The following is a 17,143-nucleotide window of genomic DNA, read 5'->3' as shown; positions in this document are numbered from 1 at the left end:
TCGAGGTGGATTGCGATGCAGCGGCCATTTTAACCTTGGTGGTCGGTGCCGATTGTTTCGGTGCCGGGGGCCGAGGCGCTTTGGCGGTACCGATGGTCTTTTTCTTTGGGTCGGCGCCGACATCGGCTGCAGCGAGTTCGGCACCGAAGTCCCTTTTGGTGCGGTCGGAGCCGACGGTTTTGGCTGGCGTCGAAGGTGTGGTGGTCCTCGAGCCGACCAGTGTTATTTTCACTTTCGGTTTCTGTGGAACCGGTGCGACGATTGGTTTCGGTTTCGTGGAAGGGAAACCAGTCTTTTTGGGCAATAATGGCTCTCGCTGGATGTCCGAGGCCGGGCCAGAGGGCGGGGCCGAAGAACTGCGGGATTGATCTTGGGTAAGGCCCGAAGGCGATCCCTCGACCGGAGCAGTAGACTGACGCTCTATGATATCCTCCATTTGGATGGGTAGGCCCTGCTCGTCACCAGAGCTACCTTCTTCGGCCCCTAAGGCCTCATCGTAGTCTCCTACCTCATCGTCGGCTTCTTCCCTGTGAAAAAGCTCTTCATCTACGTCTTCCGATCTGGAACCGTGTTCGGAAGCGGGGCTGGAGGGTATGTTTTCCACGCTTTCAACATCTTCGTCCTCGGTGCTGAAGATGTTGGTCGGGGCCGGTGCCGCCTGCTGTGCTTCAAGTCTCGCGGCTCGTCGATTCCGGAGAGTCTTCTTGGATCTGAATCGGGCACAGGCCATACATTTTGATTCGTCGTGATCCGGTGAGAGGCATTTGTTGCACACCGGGTGGACGTCGATATGGGGATATTTGGCGTGGCTAACAGGACACCGCTTGAATGGGGTCCTCGATTCCATCGTCGATGTAGGGTCGATGGTCGGATATAATGGATCCGAAAAAGTTGTTAAAGTCGCTAAACTAGCTAGTAAACTGTCGATACCGATCGGGAACAGTACCGACGAAAACTAAAGGCCTTTTGGCCTGAAAACTAAATTTTCCTAACTTGAGTCAAGATAAGCACATCCGAACCCAATGGCGGAAAAAAACAATCTGAGGATGGAGAGGATGCCCATGCGCACTGTGGTCCAGGGGAGGAGTCACCTATCTCAGGATACTTCGAAGACTCTTCCAGGACAACAACGTGCAAACATCCGGACCCAACACTAGGCGGCGACCTATGCACAGATATGAATTCAGCAGGCAACATGCCTCGAACATACTGGCATAGGCACACACATATAAGGATCACCTGTATTTTTAAGAGTCCAAATGAAACGCCCTGTTTTAAGACATATGCAGAAAAATGAAGTTTAGAACTACTTGAAATTTGGAAACAAACACTGAATTTTACCTAAGCAACCGGTACTTCAGCAAAGAAAGACGGCAAAAGTCAGAAATTTATGCGTGAATGACCTAGGTATTCACTGCCAAAACCTAATAATGTGTAAAATAGCTTGAAAGTTAACTGCAGGGTCTAGCTATTAGAACACAAATTCATTGTAGATTGGATAATAGTAAATTGGAGAACTGTGCATAAACGAGAAATACAATAATGAACTCTTCACATTCCTAGATTTGTGGATCTCACCTGTCCGGCCATTCTTTAAAAACAATACACAATTCTGGTGAAGTTGAAGGTTATTCATATTTAGAAGTGAGTTGCATGCGATAGGAAGATCTGTAGAAAGGCCCCCCTCACCCCTTGTGGGCTCTTGGCTACCTTCTGGAGTTTATTTTGACATTCTGTAGCTTTACGTTTGAATTCTTCGACAGTGGCACGCGACTCTTTCAGCTCAGATTCGTAGAGGTCGCTCCGCCGGCGCGCAGCATCAAGATCTTCCTCCAGCTGTCGCATCATCAGCTTCATTTCCTCCACCTGAGCATGAAACTCCTGAGGCAAGAGGAGAAAGTTTACACCACAAGAAAGGCACGGCTTCAGTAAATCAGTTGGATGGAAGGCAATTGCAAGTTGACCACAATTTACGAGCAGGCTTAGCAAAGGGAGTTGTGGGAAAGATGGCGCAGCAATAAAGAATGCAGGCAGTGGCAAGAATATAAGAGGGGAGACAAACAAAATAAATGTGGTACTGGAGATATAAGTTAGTGCACTGACTGTAGCGAAACAGATAATCATCTCCTCATTTATCATGGAAGTAACTAAACAAAACAAATCATAAGCTTCTAGTCACAAATCAGTAATTTGCCCCACCTAACCGAGCAATCGTAAATCTTACTAAAATCAAGTTCATTTTCAAAGGTCTTAGAGGATATTCTCACTGACATCTGTATTATCTCTCTAGCAACGGCCACATTCCCACAGAAATGGAAGACCGCGCGTATCAAACCTCTGCTCAAGAAAGCCCTGGCGAATCCTTCTGACTTACAGTACTACAGCCCAATCTCTCTTCTTCCCTGCTGGTCTAAGGTGATGGAGACTAATCAATCGACAATTGTCCCGCTATTTAGAACAGAATAAGATTCTGGACCCTTCCCAGTCCGGCTTCCGGGCATCCCAGAGCACTGAGGCAGCCCTACTGGAGGTTATTGATACGCTAAGAATGTCACTTGACAGGGACACACCAGCTATGCTGGTGTTGTTAGATCTGTCGGCAGCCTTTGACACCATCTCTCACCGTATCCTATTGAATAGGCTCCGAGAGATTGGTGTCAGAGGTCTGGCTTTTAAATGGATCCAGATTTATCTGTCCGACAGAACACAATGCGTCCAGTTGGACTCTTGTGTCTTACACGGCTGCAGTTGATAAGGGGGCTCCACAGGGCTCTATATTGAGACCAACACTGTTTAATCTATATGTAGCCCCCATAGCCACTATCATCAGAAATCATGGGTTTGAAACCATATCCTATGCGGACGATACGCAGCTGATCATACACATAGAAAATGACCCTGAAGTGACAAAAGCTAAGTTTCTAAACTTCATGACGGGCATTGCAATTTGGATGAGGAAGAACTTCTTACAACTGAATTATTCCAAAACCGAGATACTCCTGTCCGGAAGGCAGAAAAATTGTGGACTGCGGAGTGGTGGACACCAGAATTAGGAGAAGCACCCTCCCCTGAAGGATGGGCCAAGCACCTAGGAGTAAGAATCGACAAAAAGCTTTCCATGGATCAACAGGTGAAAACTCTTACAGGCACCTGCTTTGGGATCATGCGGATGTTGAGAAAGAGCTTTCCCTGGATCCCGCTAAACGCCAGAAAGACCCTCATCCAGTCACTTCCGATTAGTCGTCTGGACTATGGAAACGCTTTGCTGGTAGGAATTAGGGAAGACCTGCTATCTAGACTGCAGGTAGTACAGAATACAGCAGCACGGCGTGCCCTTAATAAGCCAGCATTAACTCCTTCCCTGCCTCTCCTGTGTCAATTCCATTGGCTCCCTGTCAGGAAACGAGCCCTTTTTAAGCTGCTGTGCATGGTTTTTAAATCCCTGCATGGTTTGGGTCCGGTTTACCTGGCTAACAAAATAGGACGCTACCAACCTGGACGGTGCCTTAGATCCAGTAACCAGTGTCTGCTTCGCAGCCAGAGGATCAGGAAAGTCAAAATGGGTGGCCGCACTTTTTCCTATCTGGCCCCCAAATACTGGAATGAGCTTCCTGAACTAATCCGTTCCTGCCCCAACATGCCACAATTTAAGAAGATGCTTAAGACATGGCTATTCTAATCGAGTTTGTTCCACTTGACCTCCTTTCGGGCGCCGAGAGATCCCCTTGGGGATGATTTGTGCGCCTTACAAATGAGTGTAATAATAATAATAAAGGTAGGAGGGCAGAATAAATCTGCATCAGATAGAGTGTGTCAGAGTAAATGTTCCTTTCTAGCAGGTGGGGCTGTGCACACCCTATTGGGGTGGGTACGTATGCAGAAGTGTGTACATTGTGACTTTGTAAACCTGGGGGAATTTTAAAAGGTTCCAAGCTTCAGGTAAACATGGTGAGAAGGGTAATAGTTTTATTTTAATTACACACTAAACAAACAAATACCCAAAGGAATTACAACAGTTTTACACTTTAAAGCCTGTCATTCAAATATTAAAGGCATCTGCCTAATTCCCAATTGATTGCTTTTGTTAGAGCGGTTGTTAGCAGCAATTTCTTAGACTGGCCATAGATTTGCAGGAACTAAATCCTGCCAATGCTGCATGTCCAACTATTTGATAGGCATCCAGATATGAATCAATGCCAATTGGTGGTTGAAAGCTCATGTTGAAATGCAGATTTAATTTGGCTTGTGTTCAGTCCACTTGCTATCTAGGCTGAGGGTGGAAACTCCCCAGTATTAAAACCCCATAATTCAAGGCCTAATTTTTACTTTCAAAAATGTACCTTCATGTCATACATAAAACAGTTACGAAACTAATGCAACAAGTACTAGACGTCTTGATATGGACTCTTAGATAATATTCAAAACAAGGCACTTTTACATCATAGGGTTCAAGATGCTAGAAAAGAACCCTGAATCAACTATATACGCAGCATTGAAAGAGAACAGCAAAATGGTAAATATTTGAGTTGTTGTATTACCAGGACTGATTCAAAATATCAGGTCTGGTGCCCCAAGTTTACTATTAAATAGGCTCAAGAAAGTCAAAAGTACAATAGCAGGACTAGCCCTAAATTTGAGAACTCAAGTTTCCATTCAGCTGAGCTGAAGACAATCCATTGGTTGCTAGACTATTTTAAAGAAGGATTTAAAGTCCTATTCATAATCGATCTGCCCTAATGGAGGCAAGGGCTACCTCTCAATCACAATAGGTATTGTTACACAGCTATATTTGTTGTTTTTTCATCATCAATATTGTAATGCAGCTCAGGGAGCCTCTAAAACAGTGGACTTCAAACTTTTTAATGCCATGACCCCACCTTCTAAGCCCCCCTTGTGGGGGGGGGAGGGGGGAATCATCGGGTCCTAGACTAATTTAAACATTGCAGTTAAGTTCTATTACCGTTCAAAAAAATGCAATAAAACACACTATTCTGGTCAGGCAGGCCTTACTAACGTGCAAAAGTATCAACAGTGTCATTATCAGAAATGGGGGTGGGGGTTTTGAAAAATATTTGGAGTCCCTTCCACTTTGACACCTTCCCCCAGCCACGATATGAATGACAGTGATGGCCCATTACAGAGCGGCTTACTGCACTGCTATCAGCATAATGCTTCTTTTGGCTAGACCCTGGTGCCCCCTGGTATCAGTTGAGGCCCACCTAGGGAGTCCCACTCCCCCTGCTCCCCCCAGTTTAAAACCCCCCTTTTAAAAAAAACACTGATGCTGCTGTTTCAGGGCAATGGCCCTCCAGTTCCCACAAAGTACTGCGCCTGCCTAGTGACTTGGTGATTTCTATTTCTAGCTTTGGGACAATGCTGGCCCCATTCTAGATATACGGGCGATTTAGCAGAGCTTCAAAAACGAGTACAAACTTCAGCGTCTCCAAAATGGATTAATCTTGTCATTCAAAACCATTAAGATAGAATAGCAACCAGTATTGTAGCATTAATAGGAGAAAGTTAAACCAAACTGGGCAAAACAAATTCTTGAGTCATAATCTGCCTTCATAGCAGAATCCAAGTGCAAAACTACATCTTGACAACGCATGTGGCGTCCTTGTGCTGGGAACCACACAAGAAAAATAAGGAAAAAAGGATGCTGTGTCTCATATTCTTAGTTTCATCAATTCACTACCAAAAGGTGTGATCCAAACCCTTTCTGGGATACTGCAATACTCAACTTCAGTCCTAGTTTCTTGAGAATTTCAGTAGGTAATAATAACCAGGCCCTAACCTCACTCTTTTCCTATTAGTTTAGGGCAGTCTTCTCCAAACTGTTGGTCGTAAGCTAATTTTTGGTCGGTCGAGAACATCCGAGCACTAAATAAAGACACCTTTAAATTCTGCGTTTTATTTGTCACATTTTGCCCAGTGCTTCAAAGACAGAGGTCAAATGTCTGGCTAGGTCTTCTGACAAACTGCTGCTTATTCTTTTAACAAGAGACTGAAATGATAAGTCAGAGGATCTTTAAAAGTGAATTATGTGACAATCTTGCTGGAGTACAAAGAAACTGAAAAGAAAAGCTGTAGCTGGTCAGTAATTTTTTGCAGCACATAGCAAAATGTAAATACCTGTAAATGAACTGTAATCATTCAGCATTTAGGAAACCAAAATTGAGGCACATTGTTTCGCGATTCAAAACAAATCAAGACACTTTACTTTCTGATGTATAAATGCTAAATATTCACAGGAACCTGATTTCCACACATCATTTGAGTGCTATATAGTTTTATCAGTAAAACTATATGTCTCGAAAGTTAGTGCCCATTTCAATAGAAAATGTGCTGTCTGTAAATGACAATGAGCTACCTCACACTGCTTCAGTTACATTCAAAAATCGCCCTTCATCATGTTGATGGAGCAAGGATTCAAGAAAAAGAAACTTGCTCGGATCAATGTCTCATTAATAAGTACTAATAACCGGAAAATAATAAATAAGAGAAAACTAACATGCACACAACATTTACACATGGGGAAAAGAACTTTATGCACGCTTGAATAATAAAGAATAATTGCTACTTAACTGAAATCCCGTTTTTAACTGAAAAAAACACTTTGCGCATGTGCAAACAAGCACAGCGTAAATATCCATGTGCCTAACTCGTTTGAGAGGGAAACTTTCACGCATGCGCACAAATTACTTATCTTAGGTCTTGAGGCACCGTGAGCCTAGCATATGCTTGCCTAAAGTTAAAAGAAGATGTTGCTGCTAATGCTTCTGCTTAAAGAAAGAATTTAACATGGGATAGAGTAGGGGTGGGTGGTGAACAGTGATAATCACATATTTGAGAAATTAACATCCGTTTATGATTCCTTTATTAATAGTGTACATTTGGGCCGGTATACCTTGACAACGAAAGAAAATGGCGCTGGAAGAAAGATTGTACTGCGCATGTCCGGAAAGAGACGAAATGTGACCTAATGCTCGAAAAATTGAACAACTGCAAAAGATCAAGGACAGTAGCTGTGTGAACATGGGAACATGTTATATTTGTCAATGAGGCTTGAATAAAATGTTATTTAAGTAGTTACAAAATGTGAATGGGAAAGAAATACATCGATGAGCTAAAGGGGAGGGGTTTTGCTAAACAAAGAATTACTTAAGAAATTAAACATGACAGCATGAGGTGATGACAACTCCCCTGCCCAATCACAGTCCATGATTTGTTGATATTTGCAACTTTTGAGGGTGGGACATGCAGAATTAAAGAGTAGAACTAGAGTGACTTAAGTTAAGAAAGGGTTGAAGTCGATGCTGAGTGAGGTGTGGGTGAGAGCTGCTGCTGGAAAGAAGAGAACAGACTGGGAAGATTCAATCCTGAAAGACAGCCTAATTAGAGTGAAGATTTGCGGAAGAATATCGAGGAGAGAGTGTAAGAGAGGGATGCACTCCGGTGCGTCGGGGTTCTAGAGAAGTGTAATAAGTATTATCCTATCCTGTATCTGTACTAAAGTCTTTGTCACCTGATTCTTAAGTCAGGAGACCCCCACCAGTCCTTTGGCCAGAGGGTTGGGTTTCCCCATTTCACTATTTAGTAAATATTATTCTGCCTTAAATTTGCATATCCTTTTGCAAATGTAGGATTTATTTTCTCTTTTGTCTCTTAATCTATCACTCCTAATGCACAACTTACTACTTGTGTAACAATATATCTGTAAGAGACATTAGTTAGTGATAGATTCCTTACCTTAGAATATCCCCAGGCGTCAGACTGGATCCGGAAAGCTTTCGTCAGCAGTACCCCTGCGCATCGATAGGCGTCGTCGTACGGCTCCGCGTGCATCGCTGGCGTCATATTCGCCGAGATGACGTCACTGGAGCTACTTAGACGCGCTGATGTCAGTTCTGTACACAACTTTCTGCGACAGGAACGCAGAGCCATGTAAGATACTGACCACTGGTGCATAGAAACTAGGGCCCGAAAGGATGACCTTAACCCTAGAAACCAGTTCACAGAACGGGGAGGATGGGTGGGGCGGTAAGGAATCTGTCACTAACTAATGTCTCTTACAGATATACCGTTACACAAGTAGAAACTTGTGCATCTGAAAGAGACACGTTAGTGATAGATTCCTTACCTTAGAATAGATACCCCAGCAATACCAACCCCGGTGGTGAGTCTGCGAACAAGATTACACCAGAAAGTCACGGAGAACAGAATGGCCAAAAAGTCGTCTCTCCGGACCGGACTGTCAAGGCAATAATGCTTTGTAAAAGTGTGCTGCGAAGTCCACATGGCAGCCTGACAGATGTCCTGCAGAGGGACACCGCGTCCCAATGCAGTAGTAGCTGCTGTCGCCCTGGTAGAATGGGCACGAAGACCCACCGGAGGTTCCTTTTTAGCCACAGAATAACAGGCCTTGATACACAAGACGACCCAGCGGGAGATAGTCCTCTTGTGAACAGCCTGGCCTTTCCTGGCGCCTGCGTAGCCAACAAAGAGCGGGTCATCCACCCGGAATGCTTGTGTGCGATTCAGGTAAAAGGAGAGCGCACGTTTTGTATCCAGATGGTGGAGCCTCTCTTCCTCTCTGGAAGGGTGCGGAGGCGGAAAGAAAGTGGGCAAGGTGATAGTCTGCCCGATGTGGAAGGCAGTGACAACCTTTGGCAAGAAGGAAGGACGAGTACGAACCACAACCTTGTCCGGATGAACAGACAGAAAAGGAGGCTTACAAGAAAGAGCCTGAAGCTCACTCTCTTCTGGCAGAGTGTTAGCCACCAGGAAGGCAGTTTTCAAAGTCAAAAGACGTAAAGGACAATTGTGAAGCGGTTGAAAGGGAGCACACATGAGATAAGTCAAAACAAGATTCAAGTCCCACTGCGGCATTATGAAAGGAACATGAGGGAACATATGCGTAATACCTTTTAAGAATCTCTGTACAACCGGGGACTTGAAAAGAGAAGGCTGACCTGGAAGCCTCAGAAAGGCTGAAATGGCCAAAAGGTAGCCCTTGATAGTGCCCAGAGCAGAGCCCTGCCGGGCCAGAGAAAGAAGGAACAAAAGGACCTCAGAAAGAGGGACAGAAAGAGGGTCCACAGTTTTGGCTGTGCACCATGCCACAAATTTGTTCCACCTGCAGGTGTTTACCGATTTAGTGGAGGGACGCCTGGCTGCCAGAATGACAAAGTCAAATGGAATCAGCTGTCGCTGCTCAATCTCCACACATGTATGTGGAGGCTGGACAGGTTCGGGTGGAGAACCATCCCCTGCTGCTGCGACAGAATATCCTCCTGCAGAGGCAGTCGGATCGAGGGATCCAGGCTCATACTGAGTAGCTAGGGATACCAAACTCTTCAAGCCCAGTCCGGAGCCACAAGAGTGACTTGGGCACGGTCGTGCCTGATTTTCTTCAGCACTCTGGGTAGAAGAGTTAGAGGCGGAAAGGCGTACAACAGACCGCAGCTCCACTCACGTCAAAAAGCGTCGCCGAGCGAATGACGCCTTGGAAATTCCAACACGCAGAACTGCGGACATTGTGCGTTCTCTTCTGTGGTGAATAGATCTAACAAAGGCTCTCCCCACTATTGAAAGAGACCTTGCGCCACCTCAGTGTGAAGACGCCATTCATGATCCATCAGACACTGGCGGCTGAGTTAGTCTGCCCTGGCGTTCAAAGAACCCACCAGGTGTTGAACCATCAAGGAAATGCCGTGACGTTCCAGCCATGTCCAGAGGCGTAGAGCCTCCTGACATAGGGTCCACGACCCCACCCCGCCCTGTTTGTTGCAATACCACATGGCGGTGGTGTTGTCCGTGAACACCTGCACCACACTTCCCCGGACAAGGGGAAGGAATGCCTTCAGAGCAGGGACTCCGCCGGAAACCAGAGTCCTCTGATCTCCGCCTCTCCCATGTGGCAGCCCAATCCCAGGAGGGACGCATCTGTCACCACTGTGTGTTCCGGTTGGGGAAGAGAGAGGGAGCTGCTGCTGACCCAATACTGATTTGTGTGCCACCACTGCAATTGTTGTGCAGTGCCCTCCAAGAACTGGACGTGGTCAGACAGGTTCCCCTGATGCTGCGCCCACTGGAACTTCAGGTCCCACTGCAGAGCCCGCACATGCCACCTGGCATGGTTGGTCAGCAGGATGCAGGAGGCCATGAGTCCCAGCAGCCTCAAGGTCGTCTTGACCGAAACCCAGGACAAGGGCTGAAAGATCGGAATCCTAGCCCAAATGTCCTGGACTCGTTCGGGAGGATAAACCCGAAACTGAGCCGTGTCCAGCACCGCTCCAATGAAGAGAAGCTTCTGGGAGGGAATCAGGTGCAACTTCGGCACATCGATGGAAACCCCCAGCAAATGCAGGAGGTCGGCCGTAGTCTGGAGGTGGGAGACTACTGCGTGAGGTGAGCACGCCTTGAACAACCAGTCAGTCATCGAGATAGGGGAAGACTGAAAACCCTGATCTGCGCAGATGAGCTGCGACCACCGCCATCACTTTTGTGAACACCCGAGGGGCGCTGGTAAGGCCAAAGGGGAGTATGGTGAACTGAAAATGCTCCTGGCCCACCGTAAATCGCAGCTAACACCGATGGGCCGGGAATATGAAAATAAGCGTCCTGCAGGTCCAGTGCCACCATCCAGTCTTGTGGGTCGAGCGCAGACAAGACCTGAGACAGAGTGAGCATTTTGAACTTCTCCTTCCAGGGGAAGCGATTTACGCTCCGAAGGTCTAAAATGGGACGTAGACCCTTGACCTTCTTTGGAACCAAGAAGTAGTGGGAGTAACAACCACGACCTACTTCTGGCGTCGGAACGCGCTCGATGGCCCCCTTGGCCAAGAGGGCCGTAACTTCCTGTCAAATGATCCCCCAACATGCGGTGGAACTGCGGTGGCATGACTACGGGGGTAGACTCGAAGGGGAGGGGGTAGCCCCGTCTAACCATCTCCAAAACCCACCTGTCTGATGTAATGGTGCGCCAGTGGGGAAGGTGATGACGAATCCCGAATCCTGCCCCCCCCCCCCCCCCCCCCCCCACTGGCGTCTGGTGGGCCTGGTGGAGGCACTGGCAGCGGGGGTGTTGGTGGACTGACCCGCACGCTGGCCCCGTGACCCGCCTCTGCGAGCCCCACGTCCGCGGCTGCGCTGGGACTGTTGCTGCGCAGGCTTGCTCTGAAATGAACATGTTTGAACGCCCCTTCCGGAGCTTCGAAAGGAACGAAAGTTAGAAGCGGAAGGAGTACGTGTAGTCGAAAGGCCTAAGGACTTGGCCGTGGCCCGAGAGTCCTTGAAACGCTCAAATGTGGAATCCGCCTTATCACCAAAGAGGCGAGTGCCATCCAAGGGCAAAGTATTCTGGACATCTGTCGAAAAACCAGTCATCCTCAACCAGGCATGACGACGGAGCGCTACCGCTGTGGAAATCGCCCTACCCAGCGAATCTGTGGTATCAAGACCGGAACGTATAGTGAATTTGGCCGCGTCTCTTCCCTCCATAAGAGCTTGGGAGAGAACTGCCCGGAGCTCCGCCGGACACAGAGGTAGCACTTGTTCAAACACATTCCCATACAGAATGGGAATAGTGGCCCAAGAGACAGGCAGTGTTCACAGACTGCAGTCCAGAACTTGCAGAAGAATAAATCTTCTTACCAAACTGATCCAACTTCTTGGATTCCTTGTCCGGTGGAGCAGAAGGAAACACACTTGGCAATGTCGAGGCCTGAACCACAAACTCTCAGGTGTAGGGTGTTGGGTGAGGAAGGCATGGTTGCCTTGGGCCGGGTGATGGCGTCGGCCTACACCCTTGTCCACAGTGGTCCCTGTGTTAGGCCGGGACCAGGTGCCCAGAAGCACATCAGTAAGTGCATCATTAAACGGCAACAGCGGTTCTGTAGAAGAAGAGGCTGGCCGAAGCACTTCAGTCAGTAGGCTGGTCCTGACAGCCACAGTAGGGAGCTCAAGGCCAAGAGCCTTGGCCGCCCTACGTAGCACCGTGGAAAAGGTACCACTCTCCTCCATAGTAGCTGAAGGGGATGGTGAACCAGGTGCCGGAGTGTAATTCGGGCCCCCGGCCTCCGCCTCCTCATCCCAGTCGGGGACAGACTCGCACTGTGCTGCAAAGAGGGTCTTCAAACCCATCCCAGTCCTCCCCTTCCTCCACAAGTGAACGAGGACGTGGGTGAATAAAAGGGTAAAAGTTCCCCATCGGTGTCAGGATCGGCGTCGGGAGACATCCCTCCGGCACCGTGTCGACTTAAAATAAGTCCACGCTGGCGTCTTTCGCCGGCGACGTCAATGTCGGCGGGGGCCATACTGGGTCCACCGGCAAGAACGGGGAACCACGATCGGAGTCATGGAGGCCTCTGGCCGTTGACGACGTCGGGGCCGGAGACGTCGAGGAACGCGGAACAGTGGGGCCCGCAGGGCCCAAAGGCGTACCGACGGGGCCTCACGGGCCAAAGATACATGCCATTGCAGACACAAACTCATGCAATTCGGCCAGAGTTGCTAATGGACCTGGGAAAGGTGGGTAAGCCAACGGTAACTGCTCAGGCTCCTTCGGAGCCGCAGGGGCGGTGCCACCTGCCGCCTCAGCCGTGTCCTGTGACCAGCGAGAGGAGGACGAAGAGCGGCGACACTTCGACTTCTTGTGCTTCACCTTACCTGACTTAGAGTGCGAAGACTTTGAAAGATGGTGCTTGGTCTGCGACCGGGCCCTCGACCTCCCATAGGACCGTGAACGATGTGGGGCCAACTCCCGGGCCTCCAGCCACTGTCAGTTTTCGGGGCCATGGCCCGGCAGTGGGGGCACGACTCGGTGTCGTGGGCACGCCCCAGGCAGAAGAGATACTCACGGTGCGGGTCCGTCAGCGACATCGTGCGCGGACAGGCCCTGCAAAGCTTGAAACCTGGCATCCCTATGCACCAGGGGTAAGTTTACTTGCAGATTATAACCAACAAATACTTAGTCAACAAGTGACGGGGTACCACTCTCTCCGGATCTGTGCTTGCTGGCGCGGAAAAAGAAAGAACTGACGTCAGCGAGCGTGGGCGCGTCTAAGTAGCTCCAGTGACGTCATCTCGGCGAATACGACGGCAGCGACGCACGCGGAGCCGTACGCCAACGCCTACCGACGCGCAGGGGTACTGCTGATGAAGGCTTTCTGGATCCAGTCTGACACCTGGGGATATTCTACGGTAAGGAATCTATCACTAACGTGTCTCTTTTAGATGCATTAAATTGTTAAATGAGTCTATAGATTGAATGTACTTTGATAAATGAATTTTCTCTCCCATGAAAGGTGATTGAGTTTGCACTGTGAATCTGTACAAATGAGCGTTCATTTTGACTGATTTATTAGATAAAATTAATGGAATCTCACCTCGAGTCTGATTATTTTATTGAGAGTTATAAGATAAATTCATGAATTTGTTAATATCACCATCAACTACTCGACTAATGGTCCATTGGCCAAAAGAAGTGTGTTGATCTGTGAAGGTTAATTAGACATGGACTAATTCAGATCAAGGTGAAACTAAAACTTCACCCCCACCTAAACAGTCAGGAAACTTGAACGTGAATATGGGCCCATTTTGAGTAATTTGTTGATTGTGAAATGTTCGTCCGGGACTTTCGCTGGAAGCCCTTTGCGTCCAATGGGTGTTGCGCGCCTGCCCACAGGGGTATCGAACAACTCCCCAGCAAACCAGGAGCGCTTTCTACTCTGCAGGATCCTGATCCAATATCAATAAATGACCTGATCCAAGCGGCCTTGAAGGCATATAAAGCACAAGGGCAAAGAGCAACTCTGTGTGGTGCAGACATGTGGGCTATTGCCAGCGCCTCTGACCTATCGCGGAGACCCTGATTAATCCCGTTTAAAATATTAGGAGTGCCCCCATACCTACTCATTTCCCGTTTCCTTGACATGATGTTAAAATTATAATCTTAATTGAATATGCTACTTACCAGTATGCATCTGTTCTTGGCATGTAGGGCTGCTGACATTCATATCTGTGCATAGATCGCCGCCTAGTGTTGGGTCCGGATGATTGCACATTGTTGTCCTGGAAGAGTCTTCGAAGTATCCTGAGATGGGTGACTCCTCCCCTGGACCACAGTGCGCATGGGCATCCTCTCCATCCTCAGATTGTTTTTCGCCATTGTGGCAGTGATGGAGTAGATACAGGAAGTGATGACCATGCTATACAGTAATTCTGAGAGCTGCAGCTACGACAGGCGCCGGGGAGGAGGGTGGGCGATATGAATGTCAGCAGCCCTACATGCCAAGAACAGATGCATACTGGTAAGTAGCATATTCAGTTCGAGGCATGTGGGCTGCTGAATTCATATCTGTGCATAGAATACACAGCAGTACCTCCTATTAGCGGCGGCTACCCGTGCCAGCTGCAGCAGTCTGAAAAAGAGTTTTGAGAACAGCCTGTCCTACAGCTGCCTGCTGTTTTGAGTGTACATCTACACAGTAGTGTTTTGTAAATGTATGTATAGTGGACCATGTGGCTGCTCTACTGTCACGAGGAGAGCCGCTGCAACAATATACAAGGGGCCGACTGGTGGGAGGCACGAGACATCACGGACAGTATCTTTTGTGCTTCACAGGAAAACGAGTGGACGACAACAGCAGGAGACGCCGATACGGACGTATACCCCTTTAACTGGGGATCTCCTTCTGGTAACCACGCCCCTTTTGATGACGAGGAACTCGCACACCCAATAAAGACGGAGGAAGACCGAGCTGTGGTGTGTGGCTACACCGGAGCGGGAGAAGTGAGAGCGAGTGGAGCAGTGGAGCGGAGAGCTGAAGACGAGAGAAGGAAGGAGACGAGAGGGACGCCGTCGAAGGAGGATAAGTCGGAGACAGGAGTACTCCGCACCTACGCATCGCCGAGCCGCGCCCAGGAAGGAGCGTGGCTGACCCAGGTACGTGACCGTTTCACGGGCTGGGTCGGGAGGCGGGAGAAGGCTGCGAAGTAACACCGGGGCTTCTCGCCGCCTCGACTATCTCTACCTTCTTTTGTTCACCCCCCCCTCACTTGCACTTCCTCTCTTGTTCTCACACCGGTCGAGTTGGATACGGCTTAGTTAATTTCACCTGAGCACCGGAGTGTCCCCTTCACCTCCCCGGGCCCTTTGACCAGAGGTCAATGTGAGCGTCGTACTGACCCCAGCCTTTGTTCTTTGTTTCTTCCTGTGTTGGGGCGGCTGCCGCTGGGAGTTGGCGAAACATCACGCACGGGAGAAGAGTGTATCCGTCCCCAAGAGAGAAGCAAGCGGAACCATTCCCTGAGGCCAAGGACAGAGACTATCTCAAGACCCCCCCTAGGGACCGGTTGGGATCGCAAACTGGATACCAAGCGCACCACTTTCCCATTGAGAATAAAACCTTCGTTAACCAAACGCCGTGTGCTGCGTTATTCTTCCCAACCGCTCACAGTGGTGGAGAATGTGGGCACTGACCCATCCATCTGTACAGTGAAGATGGACGTCGTAATTCAGCACATGATCAAAGGACAGGAAAAGCTCGAATGGGCAGTCGAGCGCCAGATGGCCTCCGCCAGTGCGGACAGGGAGGTGTTCAAAAACACAATCACAGCCCAACTGGAAGGACTACAGAAAGCCATAACCGATCCCCAATCCACCCCCCTACGTGACCCTCGAGGTCCTAGCCACCCCACTCCATCAGGACTGTCCTTACAGAAATATATTCCTGGCGAAGACCCAGACGCCTTCCTTACGAACTTTGAGAGGGTGGCCAGGGCGTGTAGCTGGCCGTTGGATAAATGGCCATTTTTCCTAGCCCCTCTTCTGGTGGGGGAAGCCCAGTCTGCATATCAGGTGGCGAATGCCACTGGGGACGCCCCGTACGGGACTATTAAGGGTGTCATTCTGGACCATCTAGGCCTGGATGCGGAAGCGTATAGGGTCCGGTTCAGGAGGGAGAAAGGAGGACCAGGCGAAAACCCTAAAACGCTCTTCATCCGGTTAAAGATGGCGGCCGACAAATGGCTAACTCCGGGTGTAAGTACGAAAGAGGAGATCATGGAAAAGATCTACCTGGAGCAATATCTCGATGCCTTGCCATTCCATACCCAAAGGTGGTTGCGGCAACATAGTCGACTAACGGTACAACAAGCAGAGGAGATGGCCGCCACCTTTGCCCGAGCCCAACCCAAAGGAGTGGGATGGGAGGGGGAGAAGCCGCGCCCTCTCCCCTACAGAGCAGAAAAAAAGATCAAGCCCCCAGAACTGATGAAACCCCGACAACCCAGACTTGAAGTGACGGGATTAAAGGGGCCCCAGTGCTTTGAGTGCGGGGAGTGGGGCCATATTGCCCGTGTATGCTACAAAAAGAGACCAACGGAAGAGCCCATGGAAGTGGGTTACATACCTAAGTCCATTCTGTACACCGCGGAGATGGGGACAGCGTTCCATGTGAATGTACAGGTAAATGGGAAAACCCTGAAAGCCCTACTAGATTCAGGATGTAAGCAGTCGGTGGTACAAGGGTGCTGGGTATTGCTAGAACAATTAGTCCCCGAGTCCTCTGTATACATCAGGTGTGTTCATGGAGATGTGAAGCCGTACCCCGTAGCGGTCATTCCATTGGTACACGGTGGGAGGGGGATTAAAACCCATATAAAAGTAGGGGTCTTAGATAACCTCCCAGAGGACCTCATTATCGGCACCGACAACCCGGACTTTTTAGACCTGTTCAAGCGGGTACTGAACATGCCAGGGCAGAGTCAGCCACCTAGGGAGGAACGGACCCCACCTTCGTCAGCCTTGTTAACCCCAGAACCGTGGCTCACGGACCGTAGTTTTAAATTTGCCCAAGCCAACGACGCTACCTTATACAACGCGTGGGAACAAGCACATAGCACTGCAGACACCGACACCCAGGGGTATCCTAGGTTTCTCATTATGGACGGGCTCTTGTACCGAAAAGCCTCCCTGACAGACCCTCAACAGCTATTGGTCCCAAAATCCTTCAGGGAGCAAATAATGTTCTTTTCACATACACACATCCTGGCAGGACACACCGGGGCAGAAAAAACGACTCAGTCTATTTTAAGACATTTTTATTGGCCGGGGATATACCAGGATATCAAAACCTAT

At 49.0% G+C, this 17,143-nt stretch overlaps 1 protein-coding gene across 6 annotated transcripts in view; it reads right to left on the bottom strand.

The window, feature by feature from the left end:
* The window catches only part of CIT (citron rho-interacting serine/threonine kinase), a 1,313,172-nt gene that overhangs the window by 804,523 nt on the left and 491,506 nt on the right, over nt 1-17,143 (bottom strand). For 3 of the 6 annotated variants that reach the window (XM_085636268.1, XM_085636269.1, XM_085636266.1), the window contains exon 14: nt 1,690-1,881. In XM_085636268.1, coding sequence (XP_085492394.1) covers nt 1,690-1,881 — 192 coding nt within the window. The remainder of the gene's footprint in view (nt 1-1,689; nt 1,882-17,143) is intronic. The other 3 variants (XM_085636271.1, XM_085636267.1, XM_085636272.1) reach the window with 1 other exon arrangement.

Source organism: Triturus cristatus, chromosome 11 (genome assembly GCF_964204655.1).
Source record: "Triturus cristatus chromosome 11, aTriCri1.1, whole genome shotgun sequence".
Lineage (NCBI taxonomy): Eukaryota > Metazoa > Chordata > Amphibia > Caudata > Salamandridae > Triturus > Triturus cristatus.
The sequence above is the reverse complement of the archived record's forward strand: the minus strand, read 5'-3'. Positions and strand labels throughout refer to the sequence as shown.